Here is an 11,132-nt window from a genome sequence, read left to right as displayed (position 1 = left end):
GGTTATCACTAATCCTAGATTTTGGCAGGATGTTTTGAAATGAAAATGGGATTATTATTTTACTTTGTTAAGACAAACCCAATGGAGGTTTAGATACTCCCAAGTACTCCCACCCAAGACTACACATCTAAAGTTAAATGTTCTATCTATCTCGGGCTTTTCCCAAAATCTTCTTGTATCTTTGTCTTTATTATAAGAGGAAAGTACCAAGTGGATGGTGTATGGGTTTGAAAAGAAAACAATGGATTTGGAGGCACCTGTAAAAGGCTTCCTTGCTATCCCCACTATCACCCACTAAGCAACAAGCAAGGCTGTTGTTTTGTTCTGTTAGGGCATGCTTGGATTGGTATCATGTTTGAGCATAATACCAAAGTTTGGCCAACTCTTATTCCCATCCATGTCACATACTGACAAAGAAAAATCAACTGAGAGAGAGAAAGAAACAAACACTCTTCATTTTTTAGAAGGTAATAAACATATTTTTTTTGAGAGAGAAAGAAAGAGAGTAAAAAGAGTAAGTGCCCTCTTGTATTGTATTTCAAGAAATTCCATATTCCTCTGATCCCCCCAAAGGACAACAAAACAATGAAGACAAAGACAACCTCTTCTGTTGTCGCAAAAGCAGCCAGGGTAAAGTCCCTCAATACAAGATCTTTAATTCCAATTTACTCACTTTGTAACCGACCCCTAGCCCACAAACCCTTCCTAATTCCTCTTAACTCACTTTGATGGATTAGAAGAGTTATTTTAATCTAGCTTCAACTGTTTCTGGGGGTCCTTATGAGATTTTGCTGAATTTTATAACATACCCGGGGATTTTAATTTACTGCTCTGTTTCATCTGTAATTCTCAGGAGTACTACTGAGCTTTCTCTGGTGAGTTCTTGAAGCTGATTATTGTTATTGACTGCTTAATTCTGGGGAATTCTTGAAAACCAATGCCTGTCCACTTGAGCTTGCTCTCTGTTTTTAGCAAAGAAACTTAATTTGCTTTTGTTTTTGGTATACTATTCATTTAGATTCTTTTTGTTGCTGAAACATTCACAGGAAAGAGTGGAGATGAAAATTCTAAAACCAAAAATGCAGAAATTTTTACTTATCTGAGCCTCATATAACTAGTTTGGTTAGTCATGTTTAGTAATGTGATTTTGGAGATAAGAGCAAGTGTAAGAAATATGATCTTGTTTCCATTTTCTCAATTGGGACTAGATTAGTATTTGTTGTGGTTGTTTTTACGAGTCATCATCTTATATTCTACTGGAAATTTTAGAATGGAACCAGCTTCTTATATTTCTTAAAATAACAATAACAGTAATTAAATACTGAAATTGTGTTGTCTGCCCGCATAAAAAGGAAATGTTATATGAGGAAAAAAAACCATGTTTGTTTCTATCAAAAGCTTTTTCAAAGAACGGATTTAAAATGTTTTTTTTGTTTCCTAATCATATTATCTAGATTATTCTTTGCAACCTGGCGATCTAATTCTAGCTATTTTGGTCTTATCTTCCATTTCAGGACACGAAGTTTGTTTCTATCGTTCATGGCAGGAATGGTTCAAGACGAGGGATCATCATCTCTAACTTCTTCACCCCTTCAGTTCTTCTCCTGGATGTCACTGTCTCCTGGCTTCGGATCACCGTATCCATGGTTTAGGGAGCTCAAATCTGAAGAGAGGGGGTTGTGTCTGATCCAACTGCTTGTTGCTTGTGCAAACCATGTTGCTGCTGGTAATGTTGACAATGCAAATATCGGTCTTGAGCATATTTCCCACCTTTCTTCTCCAGATGGTGATACCATGCAGCGAATAGCTGCATATTTCACTGAGGCACTAGCTGATCGAATGCTTAAAGCTTGGCCTGGTCTTCACAAAGCCCTCAATTCCACTAAAATATCATCAGTAACCGATGAAATAGTTGCTCAGAAGTTATTCTTTGATCTCTGCCCCTTCTTGAAGCTCTCATATGTGATCACAAATCAGGCAATTATAGAAGCCATGGAAGGAGAGAAGATGGTGCATATTATTGATCTTAATTCTTTTGAGCCTGCCCAATGGATCAACCTCCTTCAGACATTAAGTGCACGCCCAGAAGGCCCACCGCATTTGAGGATCACTGGTATACATGAGCAGAAAGAGGTACTTGAACAAATGGCTCTTCGCTTGACTGAGGAGGCTGAAAAATTGGACATCCCATTCCAGTTTAACCCAATTGTAAGCAAATTGGAGAATCTTGATGTTGAAAGTTTGCGTGTAAAGACCGGAGAAGCTCTTGCAGTCAGCTCTGTTCTTCAGTTGCACTTGCTCTTGGCAACGGATGATGAGAAGAGGAACTCACCAACAGCATCAAAAACTCAAAATTCTAGTCACTTGCAAAGAGTCTTGCAGAACCAACGGACACTAGGTGAGTGGCTTGAGAAAGATTCTGTCCATTTGTACAACGCAAGTCCTGATTCTGCATCACCATCAACCCCACCATCTTTAGCTGCTTCCCCAAAGATGGGCAGCTTTTTAAATGCCCTTTGGGGTTTATCACCGAAGTTGATGGTAGTAACTGAGCAGGAATCCAACCATAATGGTTCTACTTTAATGGAAAGGGTCTTGGAAGCATTGAACTTTTATGCGGCATTGTTTGATTGCTTGGAGTCCACCTTTCCCAGAGCATCACTAGAGCGGCAGAAGCTGGAGAAAATGCTTTTTGGAGAGGAAATAAAGAACATCATAGCATGTGAGGGAGCTGAGAGGAAGGAAAGGCATGAGAAGCTTGAAAAATGGATCCTGCGACTTGAGTTAGCGGGGTTTGGAAGGGTGCCTTTAAGCTACCATGGTATTTTGCAGGCTGCGAGTTTGTTGCAGAACTATGGCTATGATGGCTACAGGATCAAAGAAGAGAATGGATGTCTAATTATTTGCTGGCATAATAGACCCCTCTTTTCTGTTTCTGCCTGGAGGTTTAGGAGGTATGACTGAAATTATTAACCATGAAGAAAATTTGTTATGTCTGTGTGTGTTTTCATTTCTTTTTCCTTTTTCTACTTTGTATAAAGGAACCTAAGTTTTACTTTATCTGAAATTGCATAGTTTTCCCACGAAAAGGTTTGAACTACTTCCTCCTGTGATCCATATTTTTTCTCTTTTATTTATTATTTGTATTTTATTTTGATTGATTTCCTATTCTTGTTTGTTGATCAATAGATTTATGACTTAACAATTTGTACTCAAGTAAAATTAAACCTTCGTTCATTCACTGGTTGACATACCCCGGTAGTATTCTTTGTGACTGCTTACAGGAAGTAATTATATGGCTTTGTTTCTGTGATTTAAGAACAGGAAATTTGCTTCAAGGTTTTCACTTACAATACCATCTGGAAACTGAAAAAGTTGATCACAAAGATTTTCGTTAGCAGTCTAGAAAATTAGCCATTTATTGCATGTGTTTTCGGGACAGATTTAAGTTTTCCTGTATTTGAGAGATATATCCTCAATTGGGTGACTATAATTTTTAAGGATACTGATTACACATTCCGTTTTCATCGTATGAATTATTATGATCGCTAAAAGAGAATTCGAATAACGCATAAGGTCGAGAATTTGCTTTTTGTTATTTAACTTTGCATTTGCTTAATTTTGATAAATTAGACACTCAAAATTTGAAAAGTGACTAAAATGAACAGCTTTTTATGCTAAGGCCAACATGGATTAGCATGGGTTGCATATACATTGTACTCAAAAGTTGCATTTCCAGTCTTGCCATTAAACCAAATTGTACGTGCCAAAAGCCTATGCATATCAGTAAGCTAACCTAAACAGTCCACTGCCTCCAACAATCGGCATCTCTCTCACATCTTTAAAAACAGGATTTCTGTCCAGAATGCTAATGCTACTTCCATTATAATTACCTTCAACGAAAACAAAGTTCACTACCATAAGCAGTGAAACATCTTGCCATGCAGCAAAGACATCGTACTAGTCCTGCAATTTTCACAGCTGTTGGGATCTTCCCACCAACAAGGTCGTGAAATAGAAATGAAGGTGGTTCATTTTCTCCGTGCACTTTATCACTATGCCTTCTGTGAGTTCTTCATAGAAAACTCCATTGCTAGAAATGAAAAAGATCCACAAGAAGGCAAAGAAATAGGCAGTGAAGACAGTAACTGATAGAAGAAACCATATTGGTAATTGCCAGTATAGAGCATAACATGAATACAAACAGAAGAGCTAATTGAAAGTGTCGAAATGTTAAGGAAAGCAACAATTTTTACATCTACAGGACCTTGTTTAGAAAAATCAAATCCACTAAATAGTAAAGCCACTAAATTCATCGTAATTTACAAATTGAGATTAATCAATAGCAAATCCTTCTTATCCAATCAACTAATTTCTAACAATTTTCATAACTAAACCCTCTCATCAGATTTCTTTGAATTTTCCTTCCTGAAATAAATAACAAAAATTTAAATTATATACAAAGAATTTGAATGTGCCCAATTGAAAGAAAGAAAGAAATTGCAGCCCTAATCCAAACCAATAAGAAAACTTAATATATTTATTATTCTTAACATTTAATCATGCAAGCTAAATTTGAAAAGCTATATTCAAATTTAGTTTTTAATGAATAATTAAAAGTAGTTTTTTCTTTGATAGGACCATATTAAAGCCCCAACCCATTAAAGAGTAATTTTCAGGCACCAGGCAGGCCCATTAAAGCTGTTCACTCTTCTGCTTCCATAAATCGAACTATTTTTGTATTTTTTAAAAAATAAATATATGGATAAAATTTGCCATTTTTGTGAGTTTAGCTTCCTTCGAATCGTTTCGTTGTTTCGCTGGATTTTGTTTACATATTGTTGTCTCTAGTGGCAAAGGAGACAGCTCTCGTTCCAGATTTTCTGAAGGTGATCATACAAACCTTTTTGAAAGAATTATTATTATTATTATATCTTCCTACAAATTCTGCTATTCTGGTGACCCAAATCTTATTTTCAAAGAAACCCAGGTAGCTATTTTGTTTATACATTTATAGACTTTGTATATTGTGTCAGTGAGTTCCTTGCAAACTTGTTTATGGAAGAATTATTTTGAGCTAAACATCAAATCCTTTTTTTTTTTTTTTCGGTTGTATAGATGGAGGACAGTTTTGCTGAGGAGCTCTACTCTGAAAGTTTGAAATTATCAAAAACAAAATTGGATTCTACTTCAACTGCCAATTGTAAGTGTCATATGATATTAATTTTGTTTGATTATTTTTTATTTTTATTTGTTTGTTCCTCCCGTGTGAAGGTTTTACGGGATATATTTTGGTTTCTTGATGACACAGTGTTTCATTTCTGTTGAATGAAAGGAGCATAAACGATCCCTTATATAGTTAATTAGTAATTATTTAGTAATGGATTACAAACTAGAACATGCGCAGTGAGTGTCGTGTCCTGAAGTTTCTGTTTGCCTGCAGCCTTAGTAAGAATATCAACTGCTGATATGTAGTGTGAGAGTCTTTTAGGTCAAGGAAATGAACAAACTTGAGTCATCTGTCTGTGCACTGTCCTGTGGTTCATGAATTATGGTCTTTTAATTTTTTGGTTTGTTTGGGGTCTTTTCAGCTTTCAGGTTATTGCCTATTGGCAACAGTTTTGGAAATTTAAAGCAAATTTTATATTGTTTCACATCTAACTCATCCTTTAGATACCAAGGCATTTGATGCTGTTTGGTTTCAGGTTTTGATGAAGGTGACTTGCAAGATGGGGATGGATCTTTGTGGGGTGGTTCTGATGAGGAATTTGATAAATCATCTGATTTGGACAGAGAGTGGCAAAAGAGGCGTGATCAATTCCACACTGTAATTTGAGAACATTAAGTTGTTTTGTTACTTTTTCTAATACTCAACACCTTTTATTTCTCAACCTGTGCAACAAATACGACAAATTCTTATCACAATGCCACTATCGTAATTCATAATTTTCAGATTGGATATCGTGATGGCCTTATAGCAGGGAAAGAAGCTTCTGCCCAAGAGGGGTTTAATATTGGCTTTAAACGATCTTTTCTCTCTGGATACAATTGGGGTCTTGTTAGAGGTGTCACCAGGTAACAATAAATGAATAGTTTATTGAATATTTTCTGTCACGAAAGTTTTGAAGTCATCAACTTCAAGGCAGAGATTTCTTTTAAACAAAATTAGAAGAAAGATTGATTTCACTTTTTTGACAAATTTTTTTTTTTTCTTTTTGGTCTTCTCATATGTAGTGCATTTGCTTCCCTTTCCAACGAGCTGAAAGAGATGTTGGCTGAAACACAAGAAAATAGAAACAAATTTCAGGGCTTATATGAATCAGTGCATTCACTTTCAACAACTGATGCACTTAAGTTGTATCATGATGTAGTGGTGAGAAAAGCCGAGGGACATAGTGATAATGCTGAGGTTAGCTCAGGTTTAGAAGATCAAAGATCAGAGTGTGGCTGTCTGGAAAATCACTTTGGAGAGCTTCGATCCCTTCTTCTTGAAACTCCTGCTATTCAAGTACATTTTTCCGATAAAAGATAGTTCGTTCTTTACTTTGTGAATTACTTATTTGTGGATTACTGTTATAGTTTGGACTGGGAAAAAATGTAGTGGAAGTAATATGCCTGTAATCATGGCAGCAAGTTTTGGATAACAAGAATATTATAACAGAAAAGACATATATAATTGATACAGTCTGATGATCTTATCAGTAATTCTTTTGTAGTTTTTTTCTGCTGTATTAGTTGAAATATTATAGCGCATTTATTTTCACATTAACCATCAGATTGAGCTCAGAGATGGAAGCAATCGTAGCAACTGTTGATTTTATGTGATGAATATAAAAACTTTTAACAGATGCAAATTTATTGCATATATTAATTTTCTAGAACTCTTAAGTTTTCATGTATCTTTCCTTTAAGTATGAATTTTTATATTTGCCCCATTTGGCTTCTGAACTGTTAATACTCTTATTGTTTGTGCTTATGATTGTACTCTCATTGATTTTGCTCGGAGCTGGCTGTTATTATTATATGGTAATAGTTAAGCAGAAGACAAAGGTTAGTCTCTTAATGTTGCATAATCAGTTAAATTCCTTCTATTCACTGTATAACATGTGTGGTGTTTTCACTAGAGGTGTTAATGATGACAAGTTAGACAAAGAATGAGTTATGATTATTAGTAGATAATTTAGACTACTAAATAAATATAATTAAGTTTGGAGATCTAGTGCCCCCGGCAACAACTAATGATAGACCTGGGCATCCAGTTAAAGAAACTGAGTGAACGCCATAAATTGTACTGTTATTTCTTAATTTTGAATTCAACAAGCTTCACATTCACTTGATCAACCACATAGCTTAGCACTTTCTTCCTTCAAACATCTCTTCACTAAGCGACCACTTTATCTGCACTCGACTATGGCTCAGAAGCAGCTTACTCATAACTCATGGGGCCTTGCAAGCTATCATAATGCTCTATTCTTCATAGTTTCAGCAGTATAATCTGCCTCTATTGATTGCTCTTAAACATCACCTGCACACCAAATAAAAAGAGAGAAACTAATCTTGAGCTTTGAGTTATAATGGTTTTAACTATGTTGAAAGACAGGGCTTAAAAGTGGGTTACTTATTTGCCTTAAGAACTAGCATCAGCTGCAAGCTTGAATAGGTCTTGCAAGAGCAAAAGTTGATGAAGTACGCCCAAGATGCATTTTCCATTGAGGGGATGGTATAACTGTTTCAAAAGCTTCAACTAGTAGTGCCACCTTTTTCTTCCTAGCAGGAGCAAGTTTGGTTATTGCCTGTCTGAGTGCATAATCGACCATCCATTCCTCAGAATTTTTCCTTTCGTCCTCCATCTGATGCCTGAGATCAACCTTTTCTGCATCAGGGTCAGGAACCAGGGGCAGGTAATTTGGTTCTCGTGGGTTGAATCTCCTCAATTCCTCCTCATCAGTGGCAGTTCTCCTGGATCCAATTGTCCATTTCTGATTGCCACAGGCACTTGGCAGTTCTGGGTTGGACTTGGACTTGGACTTGGACTTGCTTTCTGAAAGGAATGGTGTGCTTTCCAATTCGGAATCGGTCTTATTGTCTGTCGAGGGGAGTGTTTCTTCTATATCTGCTTGGATGGGGTTTTCCACTTCCATTGTCTGAATTTCTGCAGAATTGCTTTCAGCTAAACTTATTTTACACATCCTTGAATATCGTTCCTCATCAGAAGCCATGGAACTTGAGAGTTTGAATCTCTCAACTTCAACTTTCTCCTCAAAGTTCTGATTGTCTGCAACATTCATGCTATCACTCTCAGCCTCCGATAGTTGCTCTTTGCTTTTCTCTGGAAGCATTTCATCAACCATATCTTGACTTAAAACACCATCTTCAGGAAGGTCTTCAAACTGGAAAAAGTTGGTATCCACCATAGCATCATCTCGATATGCTTCATAGAGATCATCAGGAGCTTGGACTCCAATTGATACTTTGATGACAGTAACCGGATAAATATCAACTTGAACTCCAATTGATCTCTTAGTGACAGCAACTTGTTCTCTCTCGTCCGTTTGATATCCAGTTTCACTTTTCGGTACTTCTTTCTTTAGACCAAGTACATTGATGGCAATATTTTGATCTATTTCTAAATCCTTGGGCTCCAGGCTTCCATTGCAATCTTTATCTGTTGCAGCCTGATATGTCACTTCATCTACAGGAGATTCTTCCTTTCGTCGATCATTCAAAGTTTCAGCTTCTGCTTCAGAAACTAACTTCTTCACCTCCAATTCCTCAGTAAAAGCTGCTGGTTCCGCTATTGGGATGTCTGGCCAAGCATCAGTGACCTTAACTCCTGCCAAATCTGTCTCAGCTTCCTCCATGATCACTTGGCTAGATTCAACAATCCCAAAATTTTGATCTGAGTCCTCCATTTTAGAATCACTGTCATCGTGCTGTGAGTCAAAGCAAGCACTTTGTTCTTCGAAAACTTCATCAGGTGCAATCTCATCACCACAATGAATAACAGTGTTGTCTGATTTGATGATAGCTTCATCATGAAAATCACGATTCTTGATGTCTGACGATTTCCCATCAGCTGGATCAGATTCCATATAGTTTTTTGTTGAATAGTTGGCTTCTGTACCAAGATCGGACGTTAAAAATTGGCCACCCTCCCACTCCATGTCAGAAGCTTCAGAAATACTATCATTCCCTTGGGAGCTGCCACTGCATTCCTCTTCAAAATCACTTCCGTTGTAATAACTTTCTGGAGCTACTTCATTTTGAGCTGCAATTGGCAAGTAGTCTATTTCTGGATCTTCCACTTTTTGTTCTTTAGGGAAACACTGTATGATATCAACTCCTGTTGGAATGATATGACTATCTTGTTCAAGATTTTCCTCAAAATCTATCTCTGAGCGTGGTGATCCATCGGAGACGCTCTGAGAAACTTGTTTGTCATTGTCGTGCTCTACTTTTGCTCCATCGCAACCTCCAAAAGGAGACTCACCATTGCCTTCCTTATTTTTAGCATAGATTTCAATGAAAAAGTCCATGCTCCCTTCTTTTATGAGAGGAGAGATAGGGGAGCAATCTGAATCTCCTTCCTTACATGCATAAGTGTCATACAAAATCACCTTCCCTCCATCAACTCCTTCCGCTCCTTCAACAACTGGCGTCACTCTACGTGGGGATAGAGCTTCCAGCTTTTTGTTCTTCTGTGTTTTCAACAATCGCCTCCTTGCCGACAAGAAGCACTTCAATGGCGGTAAAGGTGTGTGGTGATGACCATTAAGAGAGCAATAAGTGTAAGGACACACTTTCAGTGCTGAAGTTCCTTCAGCCTCAGTTGCCCCAGGACTAAGCATAAGATAATCAGGAAATTTTGAGTCCTTCAGAGTTGAAGAACAGGTAGCTCTCTGTGCGTCCATATCTGCACAGAGAACAACTCTAGAACATTTTCTTGCAGAACCTCTCCCATTCTTAAAAGTGGGGGCCTTTGTTAAAGTCCTTACCATCTTCAAACTAGATGACTTTGTCAATGCTCTAGCTGGTTTAGTACCAGAAACAGAGCTAACTTTTGAACCACTTAAGTTTCTTCTATGCTGATTCTTAATATCAAAACTAGTTTGCGAGTACCGGGAACTCACCAGAGAATTCTCCTTCCTAGCCTCTGAACTGCTGGTGGACTTCATATAATTTGGTGAACCATAAGTTGATGTCACAGGAGACTGCTTTTGAGGGGCGGGTGCAACACTTAAAACAATTTCAGGAGGAGGCTTTCCAGGCTGTGAGATAGTCTGTTTCAAAGTTGATGATGAAAGCTTGATCGATCTTGACTTCTTCATCTTCTTCTTTATGTCAGGCCCTCTATTCTTGCCATCCTGGTGCTGATAAGAAGATGATTTCATGTTCACCAACCGCTTCTCTGATTTAACATGATCAGCTTGAATTCCAAGCTGGTTGGATACCTTCCTTTGCACCATCTTCAAAGAACAAAGAATGAGGCTTGAGGTTGGTTTTCCAAAATCTCCTTCCCTTGAGAAAGAAAAGTGGTATTGGTGGGGATTGTTCCTGAAAAGAGAGAAACCAATATGAAGATCCTTCCTGGTTTAGTTTATTTGATTCTCAGTCTTTGCCCATTTGTTTATTATATAACAGTGACTTAATTAGATGAAAATTTGCACTAAATGGGTTGAATTTGGTTCCCTGTTGGCATTTTTTTCTGAAATGAATTATGACATTTGCATAGCAACAATGGGAATCTACATTTGCCACTCAATGTTTACTAATTTCTTAAGTCTATTTTTCAAATCAAATGAATCATCTGATTAGATGTTCTAACTCATTCATGTATGTTGGGATTACAGAAATGCCCTTCCATTATATGGATAAGCATCTCTATAATGTGTCTCTTGATTATACAAATGGCCATAATGCAAAACTTTGGCAGTATTGATGATTTTGTCCTTATAATAATTCAAAAAAATTTTGACAAATGAAATGAAGTAAAAAGGCATTTACAATTACATGCCAATCTAATTGTCACTTATTTCTGTTTTTACTTTTACATGTAAGTTTCACATTTATGAAAAGGTTTGAGGATATTATGGTAATTTCCTTTGCGGAAGTAAAGATTCATTAAGGGGGAA

At 37.0% G+C, this 11,132-nt stretch overlaps 3 protein-coding genes across 6 annotated transcripts; 2 read left to right on the top strand and 1 right to left on the bottom strand.

Annotated features, from left to right (window-relative positions):
- Nucleotides 1-398: 398 nt before the first annotated feature.
- Nucleotides 399-3,161, top strand: LOC123215675 (scarecrow-like protein 3). Of its 3 annotated transcripts, none has more exons than XM_044635872.1 (2): nucleotides 399-875; nucleotides 1,515-3,161. In XM_044635872.1, exon 2 carries the CDS (start codon nucleotides 1,540-1,542, stop codon nucleotides 2,962-2,964), a length of 1,425 nt encoding a protein of 474 aa, XP_044491807.1. In that variant the 5' UTR covers nucleotides 399-875; nucleotides 1,515-1,539; the 3' UTR covers nucleotides 2,965-3,161. The 3 variants fall into 3 exon arrangements, with proteins under 3 accessions (XP_044491807.1, XP_044491809.1, XP_044491808.1); XM_044635874.1 differs by lacking the exon at nucleotides 399-875 and adding an exon at nucleotides 931-1,001; XM_044635873.1 differs by lacking the exon at nucleotides 399-875 and adding an exon at nucleotides 1,061-1,165.
- A 1,595-nt stretch (nucleotides 3,162-4,756) lies between these two features.
- On the top strand, nucleotides 4,757-6,705 carry LOC123217009. Its single transcript, XM_044637737.1, has 5 exons — nucleotides 4,757-4,990; nucleotides 5,119-5,203; nucleotides 5,706-5,827; nucleotides 5,954-6,075; nucleotides 6,235-6,705. The coding sequence occupies exons 2-5, from the start codon at nucleotides 5,119-5,121 to the stop codon at nucleotides 6,530-6,532; spliced, it is 627 nt and encodes a 208-aa protein (XP_044493672.1). The 5' UTR covers nucleotides 4,757-4,990; the 3' UTR covers nucleotides 6,533-6,705.
- A 438-nt stretch (nucleotides 6,706-7,143) lies between these two features.
- LOC123217008 (calmodulin binding protein PICBP-like) lies at nucleotides 7,144-10,726 on the bottom strand. 2 transcript variants are annotated; one of them, XM_044637736.1, is made up of 2 exons: nucleotides 7,627-10,726; nucleotides 7,144-7,525 (listed from the first exon to the last, which is right to left on the bottom strand). In XM_044637736.1, exon 1 carries the CDS (start codon nucleotides 10,464-10,466, stop codon nucleotides 7,641-7,643), a length of 2,826 nt encoding a protein of 941 aa, XP_044493671.1. In that variant the 5' UTR covers nucleotides 10,467-10,726; the 3' UTR covers nucleotides 7,144-7,525; nucleotides 7,627-7,640. The 2 variants fall into 2 exon arrangements, with proteins under 2 accessions (XP_044493671.1, XP_044493670.1); XM_044637735.1 differs by having other exon boundaries at nucleotides 7,619-10,725.
- Nucleotides 10,727-11,132: the final 406 nt, after the last annotated feature.

The sequence above is a fragment of the Mangifera indica genome, chromosome 5 (assembly GCF_011075055.1).
Source record: "Mangifera indica cultivar Alphonso chromosome 5, CATAS_Mindica_2.1, whole genome shotgun sequence".
In the NCBI taxonomy this organism is placed as follows: domain Eukaryota; kingdom Viridiplantae; phylum Streptophyta; class Magnoliopsida; order Sapindales; family Anacardiaceae; genus Mangifera; species Mangifera indica.
Note: the sequence above shows the minus strand (reverse complement) of the source record. Positions and strands in the feature narration are given on the sequence as shown.

Coding starts and splice junctions, on each gene's coding strand:
- LOC123217009 (XM_044637737.1), top strand. CDS start 5,119: ATGGAGGACAGTTTTGCTGAGGAGCTCTACTCTGAAAGTTTGAAATTA. Junction 5,204..5,705: donor TTCTACTTCAACTGCCAATT/GTAAGTGTCATA, acceptor GTTTGGTTTCAG/GTTTTGATGAAGGTGACTTG. Junction 5,828..5,953: donor GGCGTGATCAATTCCACACT/GTAATTTGAGAA, acceptor CATAATTTTCAG/ATTGGATATCGTGATGGCCT.
- LOC123215675 (XM_044635872.1), top strand. CDS start 1,540: ATGGCAGGAATGGTTCAAGACGAGGGATCATCATCTCTAACTTCTTCA.
- LOC123217008 (XM_044637736.1), bottom strand. CDS start 10,466: ATGGTGCAAAGGAAGGTATCCAACCAGCTTGGAATTCAAGCTGATCAT.